This window comes from Narcine bancroftii, chromosome 5 (genome assembly GCF_036971445.1).
Source record: "Narcine bancroftii isolate sNarBan1 chromosome 5, sNarBan1.hap1, whole genome shotgun sequence".
Taxonomy (NCBI): Eukaryota; Metazoa; Chordata; class Chondrichthyes; order Torpediniformes; family Narcinidae; genus Narcine; species Narcine bancroftii.
Window position 1 is genome coordinate 162,766,750 of NC_091473.1, and position 26,619 is coordinate 162,793,368.

Sequence of the window (26,619 nt, forward strand, 5' to 3'; positions counted from 1 at the left end):
TGATTGTAGACTCGTGGAAGGGAAAACCAAAGGTGTATGATGCAGTAATCATTGATCATTGGGAGATTAGCGGTACAAATTTAAATTCCTGGGAGTCACCATCTCGGACAACTTTTCCTGGTTCCATCATTGTGAAGAAAGCACATTAGCACCTCTCTGTCCTTAGGAGTTTGCATAGATTGAGTATGTCATTGGAAACCTTGCCAAACTTCGACAGATGTGTAATGGAGAGTGTTCTGACCAGCTGTACCATGACCACATATGGGGGGGGTCACCATTATTTCTGAGCAGAAAGTCCCGCAAAAGTAGTGAATACAGTCCAGGACATCACGGTCAAAACTTTACGCATCATCAACAACATTTACAAAGGAATGCTGCTGTCGGAGACCACCAGCAATAATCAAGATCCACATCACACAGCACATGCTCTGTTCTCACTGCTACCATCAGGAAAGAAGTATAGGTGCCACAAGACTCCCACCACCAGGTTCAGGAACAGTTGCTACCCCTCCACCATCAGACCCCTCAACAACAAACTCAATCAGGGACTCATTTAAGGATTCTATTTTGCAAATTATTTATTACTGAATATTTATTTATTCAGTATTTGCAGTTTATTTACATTTCTATTTTTTTTATTTACAATTCCCTCTTTTGTATAAATATCTTTGCATTATAGTTTATACCTCCAATAAGTAGAATTTTGCCTGACCCACAGGAAAAAATCTCAGTGTTATATGCAATGTTCTCTGACAATAAATTTTGGAAATTTACCACCATTTGAACAACCTGTGCCTGGCTGGAGTAGGGAATTATTTTCCATGACTGAGGCATTAACAAAAATGTATTGATGTTTTTATTTTACTTTTAATTTCTTCACATTTAACTTTTTTGTAAATTTCTTACTGATGGTTTTGAATAGACTTGATAGTTTTTAAAACTGTTGAAAATCAGTAATATTCAGAAATATTTATAATTTTTGTCAGTGTTGACAGCTGGCTAAGCCAGTGGAGTAATTGAATTATCTATCAAAATAGATAGGCTTTCAAAGTTCAACATTCAGAGAGTATTATGACCATGAAGCCTTATGGCACATGTTATAGAGGGCTGTTCCTGTGAGAATTACACCAGGTTCTATGAGTAGATTTCTGTTGAAGGGTCACAGCAGAGCCTGTAAGGGAATAGTTGTGCCAATCAACAGTGACTGGCTTGCATCTAACTGCAAATGGCGGTCATTATTTTAGATTTATAATGCGCCTGGTTATTGTGTTAACAATTTCTGTATAAATCTGTCAACCTCACTGGCATGACAGTTGATGAGCTTAATAAAAATGGCAAAAGTTGAGGGAGGTGCCCAGTTATATAAAAAGGGAAACATGCTGAATATAATTAAAATATTCCCAATTAAACTCATGATCCTAGGAAAAGCAGTCTAAATGATACACACAATTTAGATTCCATATATAACCATATAACCACTTACAGTATAGAACAGGCCAGTTTGGCCTTACTAGTCCATGCCGTAACAAATCCCCACCCTCCTAGTCCCACTGACTAGCACCCGGTCCATACCCCTCTAGTCCCCTCCTCTCCATGTAACGATCCAGTCTATCCTTAAATGTAACCAATGATCCCGCCTCAACCACATCTGCCGGAAGCTCATTCCACATCCCCACCAACCTTTGCGTAAAGAAATTTCCCCTCATGTTCCCCTTATAATTCTCCCCCTTCAACCTTAAACCATGCCCTCTAGTTTGAATCTCCCCCACTCTTAATTGAAAAAGCCTATCCACATTTACTCTGTCTGTCCCTTTTAAAATCTTAAACACCTCTATCAAGTCCCCCCTCAATCTTCTACGCTCCAGAGAAAAAAACCCTAGTCTGCACAACCTTTCCCTGTAACTCAAACCTTGAAATCCTGTCAACATTCTCGTGAACCTTCTCTGCACTCTCTCTATTTTGTTTATATCTTTCCTATAATTTGGTGACCAAAACTGTACACAGTACTCCAAATTTGGCCTCACCAATGCCTTGTACAATTTCATCATAACCTCCCTACTCTTGAATTCAAAACTCCGATTTATGAAGGCCAATATTCCAAATGCCTTCTTCACCATACCATCTACCTGAGTATCAGCCTTGAGGGTACTATTTACCATCACTCCTAAATCCCTTTGTTGCTCTGCGCATCTCAATAGCCTACCATTTAATGCATATGACCCATTTTGATTTGCCTTTCCAAAATGTAACACCTCACACTTACCTGTATTAAATTCCATCAGCCAATTCTCAGCCCACACCTCCAGCCTTCCTAAATCACCTTTTAATCTACAGTAATCTTCCTCACTGTCCACAACACCACCAATCTTTGTATCATCTGCAAACTTGCTTACCCAACTCTCCACCCCTACTTCCAGATCGTTAATATATATATAACAAACAATAGTGGACCCAGGACCGATACCTGAGGAACTCCACTAGTCACCGGCCTCCAATTGGACAAACAATTTTCTACCACTACTCTCTGACACCTCCCATCCAACCATTTCTGAATCCATTTCACTACCTCCTTATTTATACCTAATGCCTCCACCTTTTTTCCTAACCTCTTGTGGGGAACTTTGTCAAAAGCTTTACTAAAGTCTAAATAGACAACATCCACAGCTTTCCCTTCATCAACCTTTTTTGTAACCCCCTCAAAAAAGTCAATCAGATTTGTCAAGCATGATCTACCCCTGACAAAACCATGCTGATTACTCCCTATCAATCCCTGTACCTCCAAATATTTGTAAATACCATCCCTCAGAACACTTTCCATCAACTTGCCCACCACAGACGTCAGACTCACGGGCCTATAATTCCCAGGTTGACATTTGGACCCTTTCTTAAACAGCGGAACCACATGCGCAACCCTCCAATCCTTTGGCACTACCCCCGTGGCCAGTGACATCCTAAATATCTCTGTTAATGGCCCCACTATCTGTCCACAAGCCTCCCTGAGTGTCCTTGGGAATATTTTGTCTGGTCCCAGAGATTTATCCACCTTTATCTTTTTCAACACAGCCATCACTACCTCCTCGGTTATCCTTATATGCTTCATGACCTCCCCACTATTTTTCTTTACTTCAACTGGTTCAATATTTTTTTCCCTAGTGAATACCGAGGCAAAGAAATAATTCAAAATTTCCCCCATTTCCTCTGACTTCTCACTCAGCCTACCCTCGGTATCTACAAGGGGTCCAATTTTATCCCTCACTAATCTTTTACTTCTAATGTACCTATAGAAACCCTTTGGATTTATTTTTACTCTGTCTGCCAAAGCCTCTTCGTGCCTTTTTTTGGCCTTTCTAATTTCTTTCTTAAGATTGCTTCTACACTCCTTGTAGTCCTCCTTCAAATTCTCAGCTCCCTGCTCTTTATACCTCTTGTACACCTCCCTTTTCTCCTAACCAAATTTCCAAAACCAAGCCTCCCTATGACTTCCAGGCTTTCCTTTGATTCTCACTGGGACATATCTGCTCTGTACCCTCAAAATTTCTTTTTTGAATATCCTCCATTTGTCATTTACATCTTTACCTGAAAATATCCTGTCCCACTCAATACTCCCCAAATCCCTTCTTATTCCTTCGAAATTTGCTCTTCTCCAATCCAGAACCTCAACTTTAGGCCCCTCTTTGCTCTTCCCTAAAACTAACAGAGTTATAATCACTAGACCCAAGTTGTTCTCCAACATTAATGTCCCATACCTGACCTAGCTCGTTCCCTAACAGGAGATCCAGTATTACACCATCCCGAGTCGGTTCTTCTACTAATTGATTTAGAAAACAATCTTGAACACATTTAACGAACTCTAGCCCATCCAGCCCTCTAACTGTGTGGGTATCCCAATCAATGTGAGGGAAGTTAAAATCTCCCATGATCACTACCTTATGATTCTCACACATAAACGTTATCTCCCTATAAATTTGTTCCTCTAATTCTTTTGGCCCATTTGGCGGTCTGTAATAGACCTCTATTAGCACCCTCATGCCTCCTTCACCCCTCAATTCCACCCAAACAGCCTCACTGGACGATCCCTCCAGACCATCCTGCCACCTCACGGCAGTAATGTCCTCCTTAACAAGCAGAGCAACTCCTCTCCCTTTATTACCCCCTGATCTATCACATCTAAAACAAATGTATCCTGGAATATTAAGTTGCCAGTCCTGCCCCTCCTGTAGCCAGGTCTCACTAATTGCCACAATATCATGACCCCAAGTATCTGTCCATGCTCTAAGCTCATCTACCTTGTTCACTATGCTTCTTGCATTAAAATATATGCATTTCAGATAATGACCCCCACATATATTCTCTTTTCTACCTTTTACCCTAATCTCCATCCTACCTATTTTATTGTTATTATTCCTATCTAGGTGGCCATGCTCCTATCCATAGAGCCTAAAAGCATAAAATCTGATCCTGATTTGTTTTCAAGTTTGATTGTACTCATTTGGATGTGTCCACATCAGTTTCATTCAATAATTATATGATTCAAATTAAGCTATGTTCAGAGATATTAACATCTTTTAGAGGCTCAGCAGGAAAAGGGAAGCACAAGGGAGTAAGGCTCAACTCATTCCCCTACTATGCTGTGCCTTTCAACACACAAACTCTTATTCCTTATGCTTCAACTGATGCCAGTTAAATAGATAATTTGCCTGAAAACTTTAACATTTTGTTGGAAGTTACAGAGCATAATTTGACTTTTGTGTTTGCTGCATTAATGGGGTCTGTGTCCTTTGGGGTATTGAAAGAGAGGTCAAATGCACTCCATAAATACTGTACAAATCTTTTATTCTTCTCTTCCAGCTTTTTTGATCAACTGTGATTAGTTCAGCTGTCCATCCTCTCAGCTTTATAGTTCAAATGTATCGACAAACATGGTATCACATACAATTGTTTCCCCTGTGGGCCAGGCAGAATTTTACTTATTAATAGAATTATGAACTGCATTCAAGAAAAAGATAGATACATACACAAGAGAAATATAAACAAAGCAAAAAATTCAAATAAACTGTGCAAATACAGAAAAAAATGCAGTAATAAATAATGTGCAAAGTAAGTCCTTAAATAAGTCCCTGATTGGCGATGTAGCAATTGTTTCTGAACCTGGGTGGTACAAATCTTGTGGCACCTATACCTCTTTCCTGATGGAAGTAAGCAGAACAGAACATGTCCAAGGTGGTGTGGATCCTTGATGAGCAGCAGCATTCCAAGTAGTGGATGGTGGGGAGAGTTTTCCTGTGATGTACTGGGCTGTGTCCATCACCTTTTAAGCTATTTGTCGTCAGAACATAGTTGAAGAAATGTGGCAAACATCTATGGGCAGTTAAGATTTCCACTTGTCAGCACAGATACCTTGATACTGATATATCTTAGGCAGGAAAATGCATGAGGTTATATGCAAAACTGCTGGCATTTCCCACAAAATCCAGGAGAACATTTGCACTGTGCAGCTTGTTTGTCAAATACAAATGCACTAAATTCTTGGGTTTTTTTTCCACCTCACAGGTACACAAAATTCACTAAGAAGTATGAATTAAATGATCACACAAGGTAAAAAAGATAATACATAGGAAAGGATAAGTAAAAATTTGCTGTTGCAGTTAGGACAAAAACTATGATGTGACAATGGTGCAGACAGATCTTTAATCCAGGTGTAGTATTCTGGTTTGTATTTAATATCAAATTATGTACATCAAATCTGTTTAGCACATCAAATGGTTGCTTGAGATGCTAATTGGCTAAAGACCCATACTGATATGGCTGTATTGTCTCTTCAATGTTCATTTGTTGCAGTTTCAAAATGCAAAATGTCAATTCAGGAAAATTCTTCAGGCATGCTTAGCATTCATGTTGCTTTCACAAGCTCAGAGATTGTACCTCACACTGAGACAATTGTTCAAAAAGTGCTTTTATTCAAGGCCATGCAAAATCTCAACTTCAGCAGTTGGATATAAAGTTGCGCTATTGCACGAGGAATCAAAGATGAAAGCAGATTCCAAACTAAATGATGATTTATCTTGCTAAGCAGATGGCACTCGTTAATCACATTCATATTCCATGGTCAAATAAATGTTAATGAAAGAATTCTTTATGATGCCTAATTTCAATAATGGATTTAATTTATGTGCAGAACAATTCTAATTGAGCGGAATTAATAAAATAAATAAATATACATGTTTCATCTTTTTGTGGACTGGGAATGGGTAAAAGCTTCAACTCATCAAAGATATGACACAATCTCTTTATTTCTACAAAAGGACGCCTTAATTAGAAAACTCACCATGATGCACAACTCGTTTCAACCCTCTTATAATAGGAACCAGTGCAAGGTTGTCCTGATAGGTGACCTGTGTGGAAAGAATGTGCATTGTTATTTCCTCCCAGCAACAGATAAAATTATCTTCAATTTTAACCTTTAAAATATATGAGGTGGCCATCATCTTTGCTTTCAAAGTCATCCATGGATATAGTACCCAAGTAGATAAAGACTAAAGGTATGAGGAACTGACAAGACAAAACTGACAAGAAAAAAATATCACATTTTGATGAGCAATACTTGAGATAGGTGAAGCTGGAACTTCCGCTGGCAACCTGACGCTTGTGGTCGTGATCTCCGACTACTTTGTTCATGTTTCCCTATTTTCTACTCGCTTTTAATTAACCAAACTGGTTAAAGTTTATTTTTAAGATTGTCAATTACTACTAGATGACCTCTCATGCCAAAGTACCTAAATTTAAAACCATGGAAGAAAGAGAGGAGGAGGAAGAAATGGAGGAAGAAACTGAGATTGAATAAGACACTCCTCTGACATTTGGAATGGCTATGAAAATGATTGGAAAACAGTCAATGGATATTAACAAAGCTTTAAAAATATGGGCCAAAGAAATTGAAAAGAAACTTGATACAGTTTTGGACTCACTACCACAAATAGAAGAACATCTGACTGCAATGGAAGCCGATGACATCACAGTGAATAATAGGGTGGGTAAACTTGAACAACAAAATGAAGCTTTGATTGCTGATAACAAAAAGTTAAAAGCTTGAGGATTGACATTAGAGGACAGAGCCATCAAAATAATCTTTGTTTTTTTTAGGTCTGAACCACCAATAAAGTTTTTTTTGACAGAGCTACTAACTGAACGGTTTTGATTTGAAGTGGTTAGAAATGATTTAGTGCTGGAAAGAGCACACCTCTTCTTATCTTTAAAGAATGCTTCGGAATATCATAGAGCAGTTATATTACGCTTTCAGCATTATCAAAAATAAGAGCTAATCTTGAGAACTGCTCATTCAAAAAAAGATTGAACTTTTCAAGGTCTACGTATTAGACTTGTGGAGGATTAATGCCCAGTAGTCATCGCTCTGTGTAAGGTCTACAATGAGGTAATGGCGGAGCTGTATAAAAAACAATTTCAAATCTGTCTTATTCTACCTGGCAAGATTGAGGATTATCCAAGGAGATCAGAAAATATTTCTACATTCACCTGAAGAGGCTTATAAATTTGTGAACGAGAGACTGCCGTGGTACCATAGACCTCAGCATCAAGGTGAGTGAACTTTTGATACTTGAAACTGGCTGATTTCAATTAAAAAAGGATGTTATTTTCTCTAACTCCCTTTGGTCTTGTGAAGTAACGTGCTTGTATAAGAGAAATGACCATATCTTGGAAATATTTTTGATTTATATATTTAATCAATTATACATTAATAGCAGTAGAATATATCTTTTGGAGCTAAGAAGGTTATTATTTCTGCCGGTTTCTCTGACACATGCACCCAGTACTTCTCTGTTCATTTTACTTTCAGGACATATATTTGCCTATATTTAAAAGTAATATGAAATCATTTGATATGAAATTTTTCACTAGCTATAGATGGTTTGGTTGTTCAAATTTTTTTTCTTTTGAAAATATTTATATATTTTAACATTCAATGTTAAATGTTACAAGTGATATTTTACAGACTAACTGGTGCTAATTGAGCAGTCATGCGCAAAGGACATTTTGGAATATTTTTCACACACTAGCAGGTTGTTATCAGAAATAACTCTGTGTTTAGGAGCAGTAACAATAATAATAGAAGCTATGAGAGGGTTGCATCAGATTTTTTTTGAACCGGCCAAATTTTTTTCAGTGACCTTCAAGGAGGGTAGGGCTGGCAAGGAGGGATTTGTTTAGTTTTTCAAGGTAAAGGTTGTAATTAACAATTTACTTTTTCATCTTTTGTTTCGCAGCAATGATTCACAGCTGCGGTCTCTAGAGTAAAGATGAAATATGTTCCAATGCATCCATTCATTTTGTCCTATACTATAAATTATATTGTGGAATGTGAAAGGGCTTAATGGACCTATAAAAAGGAAAAGGTATCTGTTCCTATTAAATATTTAAAGGCAAAAATTACTTTCTTTCAAGAAACACATTAAAAAGCCAGAGAGAAAGAGACTAACGTTTAAATGGGTAGGGCAATGTGACCATTCATCTTCAGAAGCTAAAGTCAGGGGTATCACCATATTAATTCAACAAAATGTCCCATTTCTACTCCATAATAGCATTATAGATAAAATGGGGCACTATATAATCCTCACTGGGCCAATACATAATAAACTGATTGTTTTAGCTAATATTTATACTTCAAATGTGGATGAACCAGTGTTTTTTTGCCTTATTACTTACTGGATTTATTTAAATATTCACTAATTTTAGGTGGGGATTTTAACTGTTGTCTAAACACAGTGTTAAGACTGTTCTTCAAATAGAAAGGTTAATTCCCCCAAATCAGCCTTGGCAATACAGTCTTTCTTATCCAATATGCGAGTGACTGATATGTGGAAATTTTCAAATCCCAGTAGTAAAGATGGTTCTTTTTTTCGAGTGTGCACTGTGTTGATATCAGCAGAGACTATTCTTTCATTTATAATTAATTGATTAACATAATTAAATCATGCGAACATCAAGGCATAGCTATATCAGACCACACTCCAGTAATTTTAAATTTGGAGTTTCCAAGTATTCCACATACTAAAAAACAGTGGCAATTTAATATCATATTACTGAAGAGCAAAGAGTTTTTAACTTTTTTAGAAAATCAGATTCAATTTTTTCTTGATGTTAATTCAATAATCTGGGACACAATGAAACATGGTCAAATTATTTCATATACAGCTCGTATAAACAAAAAGACTAGGAGAGAAAGAATGGATTTAATCAATCAGATTAAACAGATTAACCTACAATTTGCCCAAAGTAGAGATTTGGAGTTATTTAAGAAGATAACTGAACTCAAAACCAAATATTATTTACTTTCCACTAGTCCAATTGAACAATAGATATTGAAATCTAAGAGTCAATTTTATATCCATGAAGAGATATCTGGAAAATTACTCTCCAATCAATTGAAAGCTATTTTGATTAAAAAAACAAATTAGTAGGATTTCTCTCCCTGATGGTACAATAACCACTGACTATTCTAAAATAAATGGCATCTTTATAAATTTCTGTTTTAAACTTTACTCTTCCGAATTTAACAATGAATATGACCTAATGAATTATTTTTAAGATCATTTGAATATACCGATGATATCCCAGGAAAATCAACAAAGTTTGGAAGCTCCAATTTCACAAGAAGAACTGCAAAAAGCAATATCCTTTCTACAATCAGGCAAATTTCTGGGTCCAGGCAGATTTCCAGTGGAGTTTTACAAATTATTCTTGAAACAACTTATTCCACAACTAAATCTAGGACTGAATGATACCTTCCTCTTTTAGTGAGGCTGTCATTGCTGGGATTTTAGAAAAGGGAAAGATCTTGATAATTGTGCATCCTACAGTCTAATTTCTTTAGTCACTGTGGACCATGAAGATTTTATCAAAAATGTTAGCTTAGAGAATATTTTACCAGAAATAATGAATTTAGACCAAACAGGTTTTATTAAAATAGATATTCTTATCATAATATTCATAGAATAATGATTTTTATATTCTCCGTCTACTCCTCCTTTCCTTAGATGATGGAAAAGGGTTTGATAGAGTAGAATGGAAATACCTATGTACCACTTTAGTAAAATTTAATTTTGGACCAGATTTTATTCAATGGATAAAACTTTTATTTGCATCTCCAATAGCATCAATTCATACTAATTCTCAACACACAAAGTTTTTAAAATTACAACAAGGCACGAGACAGATTTTCCTCCTAAGCCTCTGCTTTTTGATTTAATGTTTGAGCCACTAGCTGTTGCTATACAAGCAAATGAAGATTTTAGAAGCTTGTTTAGAGGACTTTGTTTATAGGTTATCTCTATATGCAGATGACCTTTTACTTTTGTGCCACTCCAGAGGTATCCATACCAAAGATATTGTCATTAGCCAAATTCACATGATATAAATTTAATCTGCTTAAGAGTGAAAGATCAATTTAAGTATCTAGGTATTATGATCATTAATAATTTTTAAAAAACCTCTTTAAAGAAAATTTTAAAGTTTTATTTAATCAGACTGAAACAATACTCTCTGGATGGTCACCAGTTTCTCTAACTATGATAGGTCATATTAATTCAATGAAAATGAATATTTTACCAACATTTTTATATTTATTTAAATCATTACCGATTTTTATTTCAAATTCTTTCTTTAATACATTGGGATCATCTATTATATCATATACATGGCAAGGAAAGAAATAAAACTTTACTTTAGAACACAAGAAATGAGGGATGACTGGTGTTACTGAATTTTAGATTTTATTATTGGGGCAATGAACATAAGGAATATGTTATTGTTCTTACAGTTGGTAATCAGATGGAAACAGAATTGAAATCCCTTAAGAATACTTCCTTATGGGCGATATTGGGCTCATCTTTACCTGTCTCTATTACAAAATTAACAAAGAATTTAATAATGAGACATACATTGATTTGGAGTCAATTTAGGATTTTTTTTGGAATTATGGGATTTATATTTACTAGCCCTATTCTACTCATTTATTCCAACCAGCCATTTTAGATGTAAACTATGAAGAAAGGAATCATCTAGGGATTAAAACTTTTAAGGATCCTTTTATCCAATAAAATTTGCATCTTTACAACAATTGATGATGAAATGTAATAACCATATAACCATATACAGCACAGAACAGGCCAGTTTGACCCTACTAGTCCATGCCAGAACAAATCCCCACCCTCCTAGTCCCACTGACCAGCACCTGGTCCATACCCCTCCAATCCTCTCCCCTCCATGTAATTATCCAGTCTTTCCTTAAAAGTAAATAATGTCCTTGCTTCAACCACCTCTGCCGGAAGCTTATTGCACATCCCAACCACCCTTTGCATGAAGAAATTTCCCCTCATGTTCCCCTTATAATTTTCCCCCTGCAATCTCAAACCATGGCCTCTGGTTTGAATATCCCCCACTCTTAATTGAAAAAGCCTATCCACGTTGACTCTCTCTGTCCCTTTTAAAATCTTGAACACCTCCATCAAATCCCCCCTCAATCTTCTACGTTCCAGAGAAAAAAGCCCCAGGCTGCTCAACCTTTCTCTGTAACTCAAATCCTGACATCCTGTCAACATTCTCGTGAACCTTCTCTGCACTCTCTCTATTTTGTTTATATCCTTCCTATAATTCGGTGACTAATCTGCTGAATAGACACTTTTAATGATATTATCAAATTAGACACTTTATTCATTCTAAACTTACAGTATTTTCAAATTTTCCAGATCCGAATTTCATAGATGAACTTTTTGAATTACAATTTGTACATAAAGGTATAATATCTGGCTTTTATTATAATATACTGAATTTAAAGACAGTCTCTTTAATTAGGATCAAAACTGAATGGGAGAATGATCTTAATATATCTATTTTAGATGAAGATTGGATTTCAATTTTGACCCTTATCCATGACTCATCTCTATGCGCTAGTCACAATTTGATTGAATTTAGAAAAATATACTCTATGACACAACATTAAGTTACCCAGATATCTACTCATTGTGTGAAAAATGTAAAAGATTTGAAGCCTCTTTAATACATATGTTTTGGTTTTGCCCCAGTTTAGCAGAATATTGGACAGCTTTTTACAGAACATTTTTGGGATTGATCTAGAACCAAGTCCATTGATTCCAATGTTTGGCTTCTCCAATGAAGTAAATGCATATTTAACAGGTCTTAGCATTTTCAACAATACTGGCAAGAAGTGGAATATTGCTTAAATGGAAAGAGGACTTTCTACCATCCATAGACAATGATTACTGGACATCATGTCCTTTCAATGTTTGGAAAAAAATCATTCATGATGCTAGGAAGATTAGGATTTCTTTCAATAAGATTTGGGGTCCATTTATAGCTTACTCTCTTAATTGGAATGATCAAGGTGGGGGATGCAGTAAATGGGTATGTTTTGTAGGTTCTCTGGAGGCCGTAGTTCAGTTTCGAGTCTGCTTGAATACCAATTTCAACCTTGGTTGATGAATGGGGTTAGACCATTATAATCAACTTTTTTTTCTCTTTTCCTTTCTTTTCTTTTTTACTATTCACTATATGTTTAGATTGGAACATGAGTCCATATATTGTTATTTCTATATGATATGATAACAATCCAAATGTATATTATATTTAATTGATATGGACTTACAATGTACAGTTGTATGATAAAACCCAATAAAAATAATTTCAAAAGAAAAGAGATAGGAGAAGCTTTACCTGACCTCATTTCAGCATAAGATGAAAGGAGCTTTAACCACAGGTAGTAGGATTCACAGAACCACAGAATGGTTACAACACAAGGAGATAATTCAGTTCATCAAGCTGAATAAAAAGCCATCAGGTCAATGCCAATCCTGCCCTCCCCTCTGAGCATGACAATTCTTTTATTTGATTTCAAATAAATACCAAACTCCCTTTTGAACACCACAATTAAAACTTGCTCCATTAATACCCCCCAGCAATGCATTCCAAATGCTCAGCTAAGTTTTCTTTTGCTATTACTTTGGGCGATGTTCTGTAGAAAATTCATACTTGGGAGAATCAAAGTACAGATGAAACTGCACCCTTACACCAAAGTCCAAGTCATAAGTATTTCTTAAGAGAAATAGCACCCCTCGTACCAACCACTGTACAATTCTCTCCATTCTAACAAGTGACCTTTTGTTAATAAACTTGGTTCATACGAAGATAATTTTTTTATCCAAACTATTCTAGACTTCTTTATTCCATTGCCTTTGGACACGATGATAAACCTACAAGGGGAGCTGGGCGACACTAGTAGTGGCAAAAGGTAATTTTACGCAATATTACATGTTCTGGACTATGACATGAAGACAAAGGAAGCCTTGAATCTATTTGAATCACAGTCATACAGCAGGGAAACAGACCCTTCAGTCCACCAAAATTCTACATGATCGATGACTACACATTTAAACTAATCCAATAACAATCCCATTTTATTCTTCCTACAATTCCATAAACATTCTCAAGATTAACCACCTGGTTACACTAGGATCACGTTATGCTCATCAATAACCGGTAACCTGGTTACACTCGGATCATTTTATGCTCATCAATAATCGGTAACCTGGTTACACTAGGATCACTTTATGCTCATCAATTACCAGTAACCTACCGTCCACACATCTTTGGGATGTAGGAGGAAACCTGAAGGAAAACTACATGGAACGTGTACTAAGGTCTGGTTTGAACCCAGGATGCTGGAGTTGTGAGACAGCAGTTTGACCAGCTAAACTATTATACTGCGAATATGAGGCATTTATGTGCCATTATATAGCATTTCAGTCAGGATTTTTTGCAAGTCTCTCTTTGATTCTCTCCATTATTTCATCAAGATTGTCTATTCTGTTGGGATTATTTCTCGATATTTATTTCATTAAATAAATTGATTGCTCCAGTGCATCAACCCAGAAAGAACAAAATAATATTTAAGACATGGCTAGAACTTCAATACATGACAAAATGTGCTGACTGGATTCAATTATGGTCTGGTATGGGGACACCAATACCCTTGAACAGAAAGTCCTGCAAAAGGAAGCAGACTCAGCCTAGGACATCACCGGCAAAACTCTCCCCACCATCAATAATATCTAAAGGGAATGCTGCAGTCAGAAAGCAGCAGCAATCATCAAGGATCCACACCACCCACCACATGCTCTGTTCTTGCTACTGCCATCAGAAAAAAGGTACAGGCGCCACAAGACTCACAGCACCAGGTTCAGGAACAGCTGCTACCCTTCCACCATCAGACACCTCAATGTCAAACTCAATCAGGGACTCATTTAAGGACTCTTACTTTTGCAATTAATTGATTTTTTATTTTTTTCTCTCAATATTGCACAATTAATTTACATTTCTTTATTTGCTTACAAGTGTAAATGGAGTACAGTTTTTTTTGCACTAACAGTAAGTGGTAAATCTGCTTCGCATGCAAGAATGTATATGATCTCATGTACATACTCTGACAATAAATTGAAAATCTGAAAATCTAAATCTAAAACTTAAAAACATGGCTAGAACTTGAAACCATGACAAGAAATTGAAAACATAATTAAAACTTGAAAACATAATTAAAACTTGAAAACATGGCTAAAACTTGAAAAGTTATCTATAAATTTTTAAAAGACAAAAAAAATTAAAAGTCAACCAAAACATTTAAAATTTGCACTATTCTTTAGCTCAGAAATTTTCAATCTTTGCCAGTTCTCCCGGTGACTAGTTACTCCAAACTGATTCTGCATATTCATTAACGTCAGACCACTTTTTGTTCACTTGCTTAATTCCTAATGTTATTCTGTTGGTGAAGGGAGGGATGAGCTAGTCCTGAGCAACAGACTATGTTCAATTGAATAATGTGTATTACAGCTGCCTGAGCATGTTTTGACTGAAGTAGGAAGTGATTGAGGATTCCAACTCCAATTACTGAAAGCTGCACCTTTGGATTTTACATGCAACATTCACATCTCCAGTTGTTCACTAAATCGTAAAATCACAGTACCACAGAAAGTATGAACTTATGTCTTCAATGCATCATCCTTAAATAACATTCAGAAATGAGTATGATTGATTCAGAAGGACTAGGCTTGTAGGAAGACAGATTTATGAAGAGGAGAGCAAAAAAAAAGGTTTATATAACATGTTTAAATATATTTTGTTCTGTCACTATATTTCATTACAATACCCACAGATCTTGCTTAACTTCAATGCTATAACTGGGAATATAATGCATGGTGCAAAATTCTCAGATAATATGAATCTGGAAGGAACTACTGCAAATGATAAAAAAAACTGAAAGACAGAACATAGAACAGTACAGCACAGTACAGGACCTTCAGCCCACGACGATGTGCCAATCCACATAAACCTACTCCACATCCCTCCCTCACAGCCGACTACCCTCTATTTTTCTTGCATCCATTGCATAAGTCTTTCAAATATCTCTATGTATCAGTCTCTACCACCATCCCCAGCAATGCAAACCAAGCACCCATCACTCTACCACCACCCCCAGTATTGTATTCCAGGCACCCACCACCCTGTGTAGAATAAAAAACCTCTGACATCTTCCCTCAACTTTCCTCCATTCATCTTAACCAGATGATCTCTAGTATTAATCATTGATGCCCTGGGAAGAAAGTGCTGGCTGTCCACCCTATTTATGCTTCTCATAATCATGGACATCTTGATCTCATCACCTCTCATCCTTTGTTGCTCCTAAGAAAAAAAGCCCAGCTTGCTCTGCACAAGGACACATTCTCCAATCCAGTTCAAGCAACATTCTGGTAGATCTCCTCTTCGCCCTCTCTGAAGTGTCCACATCCTTCCTATAATTTGGCAACCAGAAATGAACACAATACACTAAGTATGATACAATGGGAGTTTTATTGAGCTGCCACCTTACCTTATGGCTCTTGATCTCAATCCCATGAATAAAGAAGGCCTTCTTAACCTCCCTATCAACTTGTGTGGCAAACATGAGGGATATATGGGGCTGGACTCTGTTGCTTTACACTGCTAAGAATCCTGTCACTTAACATGTACTCTGCCATCACTTCACCTTTCCGGATTATACACCATCTGCCACTTCCTTGCCCAACTGTGCATCCTGTCTCTATCCCATTGTAACTTACAATAACCTCCTACATCACACATGTCAAACTCTGGCCCGTGGGCCAAATTTGGCCCGTGATATAATTATATTTGGCCCGCAAGATCATTTCAAAAATGTATTAGAGGTGGCCCGTCCTGCAGCGAGAGCCGATGCTGTTTTTTGGTAATGTCACCCCCACCATCCTCCCCCTTCATTGCACATCCTTCCCCATTGTAACACGAGAAGTCTGTCGATGTCATCAGCCGGCAAGCCGGTTGGAAGGCTCCCCGCACAACCAGTCACTTCTCCCACCTGTCGAGCGGTGCAGCGGATTGGCGAGCACCTGTGATTTCCTGTCGGCGCGACGGGTATGGCAGCTGCGCACGGCCCCCGGGCAGCGCAAGCCCTGCGCGACTGGCACCAGACAGCCCTTCCACAGTGCGAGCGCACTTCTCCCGGTCGCCACGGCCTTCAGTGCTTGCACCCGCGCGGACCCCAGGGACGGCTGGTTCAGCCCTGCACGTGAAGAGAGAGATGGTGGCTGTCCGCAAAGGCTGATCGGCAGCGCGCTGGGCCTGAGTGGGTGGGTAAGCAGGGGTGGGCAGAGGGTGTAGGTGAGGAGAAATGGGCAGCGGAAGTTATGGTGGTGTGAGGTCCAGTTAGAGGGAGGGATGAGTAGAATGAGGGGTGGATAGGGAAGAGGCAAAAGGGGAGGGGCAGGGCGAGTAGGTGAGGGGTGATTATAGGGTGAGAGATGGGTAGAGGGAAGAACAGGTTGAGAGGAGAGGCAGTAGAGGGGCGTATATAGGATGGGGTGGGTAGAGGCAGAGCGAGTGGAGTGAGGGGTGAGTAGAGGTTGGGTAAAGGACTGGTCAGGTAGAGGGATGGTGGGTCGAGGGTGAATAGGGGCCTAGAGCCTGAGGAGTGAGCAGGAAATGCTGAGTCCTGATGCAGGCCAAAATGGACACAGCCTGTGAATGCTGACTACATCTCCACAGGGACCAAATAGGTTTCCCTCAGGTCAAGCAAAGGGTGAACTTGAGCTCCCTACTCCTGACCTGTAACATTATCCTCCTAAAGTTATATCCTAAAGTTTAACATTACATATGTTGAAAGAAGAGAAAACATGCAGATATTGTTGAAAATTTTCAATAAATATTTAGTTCGGCCCTCGACTTAGCCCAAGTTTTTAATTTTGGCCCTCTGTGAATTTGAGTTTGACACCCCTGTCCTACATTATTCACAACACAAACAACCTTCATACCATCTGCAAGGTAACTGACCCATTCTTCCACTTTTTCATCCAAGTCATTTATAATCATAAAGAGTAGGAAGTTCCAGAACAGATCCCTGTGAAACACCACTGTCTATCTACTACTATCATTTGCCCTCTGTGAGTCAGCCAATTCCAAAAACGTGTAGCAAGTTGTTATGGATATCATGCCTCATAATCTTCTGGATGAACCTATGATGAGGAACCTTGTTAAATGCTTTACTAAAATCCATATACACCATACCTACTGTCCTACCTTCATCAATTTATTTTGTAAACTCCTCTAAAAACTCAATAAGGCATGCCCTGCCTCTCAAAAGGCCATGCTGACCATCCCTAATAAAATCATGCTTCTCCAAATGCTCATAAATCCTGTGCCTAAGAATTCGCACCATTTAATTATAGACTCCCTGGTCTATAATTCCCAGGATTTTCGCTATTAAAAGGGTCGTACATTAGCCAGGGAGAATGCAAAAATCAATCTATTCCTTCACTTCCCATAGTAATCTGGGGTATATCCCATCTGGCCCTGGGAACTTATCTACCCAATACTTTTTCAGAAGCTCAAAAACTAGCTCTTCTCACCTTAAATGGTCCATTTTCCTGATCTGCAGTGACCTTGCATTCATCAAGATCCTGCTCCCTGTTGAACTCTGAAGCAAAATATTAAATAAGGACCTTCCCTGACTTATCAGCTTCCAGACACATGTTCGTCCCCTTATCCCTAAGTGATCCTACCCTCTTCCAGACAGCTTGGATTTATTTATAACAATGCCAGTATAAGAAGAGTTTCAGTAATCTATTTATTATTTCATGGAATGGTTCTCAAAACAATTGGGATGAATGGAATCGAAGAAGAGAGAAACTGGAAATGTGAAATATTTCACACCTAATGTTTATAACATGTTTCAATAATTCCAAGGTTTCCAGCTCAAAAGCACTTCATAACGTCAATAAATTGCGTAGCATTCCTTCATACCCAGTCTTTAAAGTTAGAACTGAAATCACTTCAATCAAAAATTAAATTTCTGAGATGATAAAATCAGAAGCGAAACAAGCACAGTTCATCCTGAACCATATCGATGTGACAACTCTCAAGTTCAGAAGAAAATGAGAACACTTTGCATTTAAATGTCATCCTTAATTTCGTAAATCTACCTGAAATCTTGGCTCCGATTGGATGAAAGGGTTGAAAATTTTATTTCAGTGACTAGAGTACAAAAACATACTGCAGTCATGACAGAGTGCTCCACTGTAAATGGTTACAGAGTGGTTGCGTTGATGTGGTTCAATAACCTGAGGACTCATTCACCTTTAAAATCACCTGAATTCTTATTGTATGACAGGAACAACTGGTACTGATGGTTCAATGGGAGCCATATTAATACATGGTTGAAATTTCATTACCCCATATGAATATAGTCGGAACTAAATCTAGTCGCTTAGCCTACTGCAAGGAAAATAAAACCATTTGTGTTACTAAAGAGAGGTACTTGATTAAAAAAAAATCAGATAAACTTGGCAAAATATAATTTTCCTTGTAATGATTCGCCTCAGTTTTTATATGGATTTTAACATACCTAAATTTTAACTTAACAAATATGCAAATTCATTCAGTGTCCCAACATCTCAGTTCACAGACATCTTTGTCCTTTTTCTGGATTTATTTTGGTCAATCATTTATACATGGAGGAGATGAACTGAGGCAGTGTAAAAAAAAATCAGTTATGTATAAAACATGGAACTCTGCAGACACTATGACTGAAGTAAAAAGACAATGCTGGAGAAAGTCAGCAAGTCAAACAGTGTACTTTACATAGCAAAGAAAAAGATACAAAACCAATGTTTCAGGCTTGAGCCCTTCATCAGGGTATCACCAATTGTGATGAGCTATATGTGAAGTGTTACATAAATCAAACCCTGTCACTTGAATGAAACAGTGGTGAAGAAATCCTGCTCCATCCAGTTAAATTAAAACCTTGCAAACAGTCATTCTGCCTTATTGTAAAGAAATTGCTGATGGGCAACAATGCAACAAAATTAGTTCCTTAAGGACATGACGACAATCACGTAAGTTATTTAATGGCACCACCAGAGCAGTTTCCAAATTTAATCTCAACTAATTTTTCCTCAGATATTGTCAGTACTGCTCAGTCAGCTGGACAAACACTGCTGGACAATGGCAAAACTATTTGTGTGCCAGTTTTGTTCAAATGCAAACTGCTTGGAATTAATGGGGAAAAGATGTAGGCCACACCAAAGGATTTAATCACCAGACAGTGTGCTAATTTTACTGGTGACATAAGCAGTGAAGGGTTGATTGAGAAAATCAACACAACATTAAGAAAAGGTGAGTTAAGCGTATTTTCAAAACAAACAATATCCTCAAGTGCATCTATTAAAACTAAATCATAGTCATCTCTACCCTTGGCAAGTTTGACAGAGAATAATTTGGCAAACAAACCACAAGAAAATTGGTGGAAAATAAGACAAAATAATTGGATTGACTCCTTTTACAAATATTTCTATTTAGGATGTCATAATTTGATGCCACTAATTTTTTTCTTACAATGGATTAATTCCCAAAGAAACCATGAAATTAATACATTTTCCTCTAAGGTTTAGTTTTGGTCAACTGCACACATTTCAATCATTCTTCTCATCAAATGGTTCAACAGAAGCCCTGGGTGACCTCTTCCTTGCTTCAAGTTATAAACTATACAATAATTTGATATCCACCAGTATATGAGATTTTGTTTATAACTGCTTTTCCATAATCATGTCGTTGAATCTACTTCATTAACATCATTTGATTTTGTTAAATATTTACATTCTCTTTCAAGGACCCAATATCCATAGCCTTACATGTTGCCAATCATGAAGATTTCAACATGGACAGCATGTTATATTTGAACAAGATGTTGGTTCAGCCACACTTAAAGTTTGTGCGTAGCTCTATTCCATGTACTCCAATGGTGTATAAAAGATTCACAAGGATGTTGCCTTGATCAGAGGGCTTGAGTTTAAAGGAGGCATTTGTTAGACCAAGTCTATTTACCCATACAGAGAAGGAGGTTGAGAGATGACATAATAGTGGTATACAAAATGAAGAGAAGCATCAATATAGTGTAAATTCAAAGTCCATTGCCTACAATATGGGTGTCAAAAATATAGGTCATAAATTGAAGGTGAGAGGGAGGTTGTTTAAAAGGTAACATTTTTCAAAGAATAATTGGTATCTGGAGTAAGCTCCTGGAGAAGATGATGAAGGCAGGAACTGAGACAACATTTAAGAGGCATCAGGATGGTATTTGAGTAAACAGAGCAGAGAGGGACATGGAATAAATGCAAGGATCACCATCGATAGGCATCACGGTGGGCATAGATGTGGTGGGCATGAGGGCAATTTCTCATCTCCTCAACCCTATGACGCTATTAATGTTCCAATTAAGTTGCTCTCCTTAGTTTAGTTTTGTGTTCACATTAACAAGAATTTTTATTGTCATTCCTTTCTATAAAGGAAGGAATAGTGAGGATCAAATTGATTTGCTCTACAGTGCTTCTCATGGCCTTTACCCACAGACCAGAAGAACATCAAGAACGATGTGCCAAAGGAGTTCCCTTTCCCCCCCCAATTTCTTTTTAAGACCTTGTATTCTGATAGATTTCAGTTTAATTAATAGCCTTTCACCAAGGTCCCAAGTTTAATCAGTAGTCCTTTACCAAGATTCTAAAGTTTAATTCCTGGCAACTTAATTCATAGGATGTAATACAAGAAATATAATAATTCGTTTCGGGAAACTTGTGCAAGTTTAGGTTCACTATCTTGAAACTTTTTCTGTAAATTCATTAGATTGAGATTAGATTTCAGATTTATTGTCAGAGTACATACATTCCATCACATACAACCCTGAGAATAAAGAAATGTAAGCAAAATGACTGTGCAATACAGAGAGTAAAAAAAAATCAATAAAGTGCACAAGTAATCATTTGCAAATAAATTAATTTTATGTTCTTCTTTTCCAACTTTAATAGCTACAATGATACAGACCCATGCATGAGAGACTCAACAAGGCCAATTCTAGGAATCTTATTCACAATTTAAGAGAAGGTTGGATGTGTACGTGGAGGAGAGGGGGTTGGAGGGTTATTGGCAGAGACCGGGAGGTTTGAGCTAGTGGAGTTGTTCTAGTCAACCGGTGCGGACTCGAAAGGTCAACCTGGCCTGTTTCCGCTCCGTAAATGGTTATATGGTTATAGTAAGAGACCTTAAATGAGTCCCTGATTGAGTTTGTGTTTGAGGAGTCTGATGGTGGATGGGTAGCAGCTGTTCCTGAACCTGGTGATACTAGTCTTGTGGCTCCTATAGCTCTTTCCTGATGGCAGCAGGGAGAACAGAATGTGTGCTGGGTGATCTGGATCCTTGATGATGGCTGCTGCTTGCAATAATGCTGAGGGTTTTGCCTGTGATGTCCTGGGCTGTGTCCACTACCTTTTACAGGGCTTCATGCTCAAGGGTATTGATGTCCCCATACTCATGTCCCCATGAGTCATGCAGTCTGTCATCACACTTTCCACCACACATCTGTATAAATTTTCCAGCGTTTCTGATGTCATACCAAACTTCTGCAAACTTCTGAAGAAGCTGAGGTACATTTGAACATAGGAAGTAGGAACAGGAGTAGGCCAAAAATGGCCCATCGAGTCTGCTCCACCATTCAATACGATCATGGCTGATCTAATTTATGACCTAACTCCACCTACCTGCCTTCTCCCCATATTCCCTAATTCCTCTATCATGTAAAAATTTATCTAACCGAATTTTAAATATGTTTAATGAGGCAGCCTCAACCACTTCCCTGGTTAGAGAATTCCAAACATTCACTACTCTCTGGGAAAAACTATTTTTCCTCATCTCTGTCCTAAATCTACTCCCCCAAATCTTGAGACTGTGTCCTCTCATTTTAGTTTCCCTGGCCAGCTCAAAAAACCTTCCTACATCTATCCTATCCATAATCCTATATGTTTCTATAAGATCTCCTCTCATTCTTCTGAACTTGAGTGAATACAATCCTAGACGATTTAATCTTTCATCATAAGTCAACCCCTTCATCCCAGGGATCAACCTAGTAAACCTCCTCTGGACCGTCTCCAAAGCCAGTATATCCTTCCTCAAATATGGAGACCAGAACTGGACACAGTACTCCAGGTGCGGTCTCACCTTATACAGTTGCAACATTACCTCCCTACTCCTGAATTCAATTCCTCTAGCGATGAAGGTCAACATTCGATTTGCCTTCTTAATAACCTGCTGCACCTGCAGCCTAACTTTTTGCGATTCATGCACAAGCACTCCCAAGTCCCTCTGCACAACAGCATGCTGTAGTTTTTCACCCTTTAAATAATATTCAGCTCTTTTATTTTTCTTGCCAAAGTGGATAACCTCACACTTACTAACATTGTACTCCATCTGCCAGACCTTTGGCCACTCATCCAGCTTAACTATATCCCTCTGCAGACTCTCCACATCCTCATTACAATTTGCTCTTCCACTCAATTTGGTGTCATCCGCAAACTTGGCTACACCACATTTTGTCCCCTCCTCCAAGTCATCAATGTAAATGATGAACAGTTGTGGGCCTAACGCTGACCCCTGCGGCACCCCACTTACCACTCTCTGCCAACCTGAAAAACTCCCATTTATCCCGACACTCTGCCTCCTGTCAGACAACCAATTTTCAATCCAGGCCAATATACTTCCATGGACTCCACTTTCCTGTAACTTACTGAGAAGTCTCTTGTGCAGCACCTTATCAAACGCTTTCTGGAAATCCAAATATACAACATCAACCTGTTCTCCTCTATCCACCGCACCCATTATATCCTCAAAGAATCCTAACAAGTTTGTCAAACAAGATCTTCCCTTTCTAAAACCATGCTGCGTCTGCCTGATTGAACCCTTACGTTCCGAAAGTTTCACTATTTCATCTTTAATGATGGCTTCAAGCATTTTTCCAACTACAGACGTCAAGCTAATTGGCCGATAATTTCCAGTCTTCTGCCTACATCCCTTCTTAAAAAGTGGCGTGACATTTGCTGTCTTCCAGTCTGCTGGAACCTGCCCAGAATCCAAGGAATTTTGGTATATGACCACCAATGTATCAAGTATAACTTCTGCCATTTCCTTCAGAACCCTTGGATGCATATCATCAGGACCAGGTGATTTGTCTGGCTTTTGTCCCATTAGTTTCTCCATCACTACTTCCTTTGTAACAACTATTTTATCAAGGCCCTCCCCAACATTCACATCTTTAACTCTGCACTTGGGCATGCTGGACGTGTCTTCCACCGTGAAGACTGACACAAAATATTTGTTTAATGCCTCGGCTATTTCCTCATTTTTTGCTACCAGTTTTCCTTTCTCATCCTCAAAGGGTCCTATGTTAACTCTGGCCACCCTCTTCCATTTTATATATTTATAAAATTTTTTGCTTTCTGTTTTTATATTCTGGCCAATTTACTTTCATAATCCTTTTTCCCATTTCTTATTACCCGCTTTGTAACCCCTTGTTGTCTCTTAAAGTTTTCCCAATCTTCCAGTTTCCCACTGCTCTTTGCAGCTTTGTACACCTGCGCCTTCAATTTTATACTCTCCTTTATTTCCTTTGTTAACCACGGTTGATTTTTCCCTCTTTTGCTGCTCTTTTTCCTGACCGGAATATATTTTTGTTGAGCATTACAAAATATTTCTTTGAAAATCTTCCACTGTTCCTCAACTGTTTCATCAATTAGTCTGTGCTCCCAGTCCACTCTGCCCAATTCCTCCCTCATCCTATGGTAGTCACCCGTATTTAAGCATAATATATTAGTTTTGGATCTAACTATTTCCCCTTCCATCTGAATGAGAAATTCAATCATACTATGATCACTATTTCCCAGATGGTCTCTGACTATTACATCATTTACTCTACCTATCTCATTGCACAACACTAGATCCAGGAGAGCATTTTCTCTTGTGGGTTCCTTAACATGCTGCTCAAGAAAGCTATCGCGGATGCATTCTATGAAGTCCTCTTCCAGACTCCCACGACCAACTTGATTTTCCCAATCTATGTGGAAGTTAAAGTCCCCCATGACTACTGCCGTATCATTATTACATGCCTCACTTATCTCTCTATTTATTTCCTGTGCCACTAAACTATTGTTATTTGGTGGGCGAAAGATAACACCCACCAATAATTTTTTCCCTTTGTTATTCTTTATCTCTACCCAAATGGACTCAACATTATGTTCTTTAGATCTTATATCATTCCTCACTACTGCCTGAAGCTCATCTTTGATTAAGAGTGCAACTCCACCTCCCTTACCATCCTGTCTATCTCTTTGCACCACCTGATACCCTTGAAAGTTTAATTCCCATTTAGGGTCATCTTGTAGCCATGTTTCCATGATGGTTACTAAATCATAGGCATGGGTACCGATTTGCGCCTCAAGTTCACTAACCTTATTTCTATACTGCGGGCATTCAGATAAAGTGCCCTCATGCTCTTTGTCCTTTTAATATCTAGTGACTTCTGTAACCTTTTCTTTTGATTTTTCTGCCCACTATTTTACTTTGTAATTTTCTTAAGACTATCATTGACCCGAAAACTCACTGCACCATCTGATTTTTTACTTTCTCCTCCCAACATTACTTTTCCTATTTTACTTTTCCTGGCTATTACTTTATCTTCCCTACCTTTTTTCCTATCACTCTGGTTCCCATACCCCTGCCAAATTAGTTTAAACCTTGCCCCACTGCTGTACTAAACATACTTGCCAAAATGTTGACACCTTTTGGATTTAGGTGCAACCTTGTAAAGATCATGCCTTCCCCAAAAGAGATCCCAATGATCCAAGAAGCCAAATCCTTGCCTTGTACACCAGCACCTCAGCCACATGTTCATTTTCCTTATCCTTACATTCTTTTCATCACTTGCATTTGGAACAGGTAGTAATCCCGAGATCATCACCCTAGCATTCCTGTCTTTCAGCTTTCATCCCAACTCACTGTCATCCCTTTTCATTACCTCCTCCCTTTTCTTGTCAATGTCGTTTGTACCCACATGTACCAAGACATCAGGCTGCTCTCCCTTTCCTCTCAGAATATTTTGGACCCGATTTGTGACATCTCGTACCCTTGCACCAGGGAGGCAGCACACCATGCGGGTATACTTATCTGGCTCACAGAACCTCCTGTCTGTACCCCTGACAATGGAGTCCCCAATAACTACTGCATTTCTCCTTTTCCTTTTCTTTTGCACCACTCTGCCAGGCTCATTGCCATTGACCTGGTGCCCATGGCCATCTTCTGTCCAGTCATCTCCCTCATCAGAATCCAACACAACATATCAGGTGCTGATATTCTTTCTCCATGAACCCATTAGTGTGTTGTTAGAAAAGATTAATGGAGAAGTGATGTGGGGTGGCTTAAAAAACTGCCTATTTTGGTAAAACTTCATGACCTGGATCTACATATTAATAAAGACAAATGCACAAGATACCAGAGTAACTAGTAATATAATCTTGAAGCAGAGACACCATAATCTTAGAAATAGGTTTTGACAGAGATATATAAATGGATCATTAAACCAATCCAATGATATTTCAGTCACAGATGGTGTAAGGAAATAAAAATATATTCTGCTAAAACTTTTCAAATCTTGATAAACTCTCAAGATGTTTGTAATTATTTGTTAAAAAAAGAGAGAACTATTATCTTGAGAAACATTCTCTAGAAGAGAACTCAGGATGTACCATGGCAGATATACACTGATAAGATTGATGAAGGGCTCAAGCCTAAAATGTTGGTGATGTATCTTTACCTTTGCTACATCAAGGCACTGTTTAATCTGTTGAGTTTCTCCAGCATTTGTGTGTTTTTTTTCACACTGATAAGCTATTCACCAGAAGTGGCATAAATCTATGGAAAATGATCAGAACACCAAACTGGTAACTTTGACAACTTAGGTCTGCCCTCTACAACAAACACTCGCCTTGCTTTCTGCACCTTTTCCATTAACTGCAATTTAAGATCCACATTTTCTCACTTGTTCATTGTGACAAAGGGTCACTGACTTGAAACATTAACTCTGCTTTTCTCTCCATGGCTGCTTCCTAATCTGCAAAGTGTTTCCATAATTTTTGTTGTTTTGGATTTTAAGATTTT

At 38.1% G+C, this 26,619-nt stretch overlaps 1 protein-coding gene across 1 annotated transcript in view; it reads right to left on the reverse strand.

Annotated features, from left to right (window-relative positions):
* The window catches only part of LOC138764115 (receptor-type tyrosine-protein phosphatase gamma-like), a 735,396-nt gene that overhangs the window by 260,160 nt on the left and 448,617 nt on the right, over positions 1-26,619 (reverse strand). Inside the window, exon 6 of the mRNA XM_069939515.1 lies at positions 6,326-6,392. Within this exon, the coding sequence (XP_069795616.1) occupies positions 6,326-6,392 (67 nt within the window). The remainder of the gene's footprint in view (positions 1-6,325; positions 6,393-26,619) is intronic.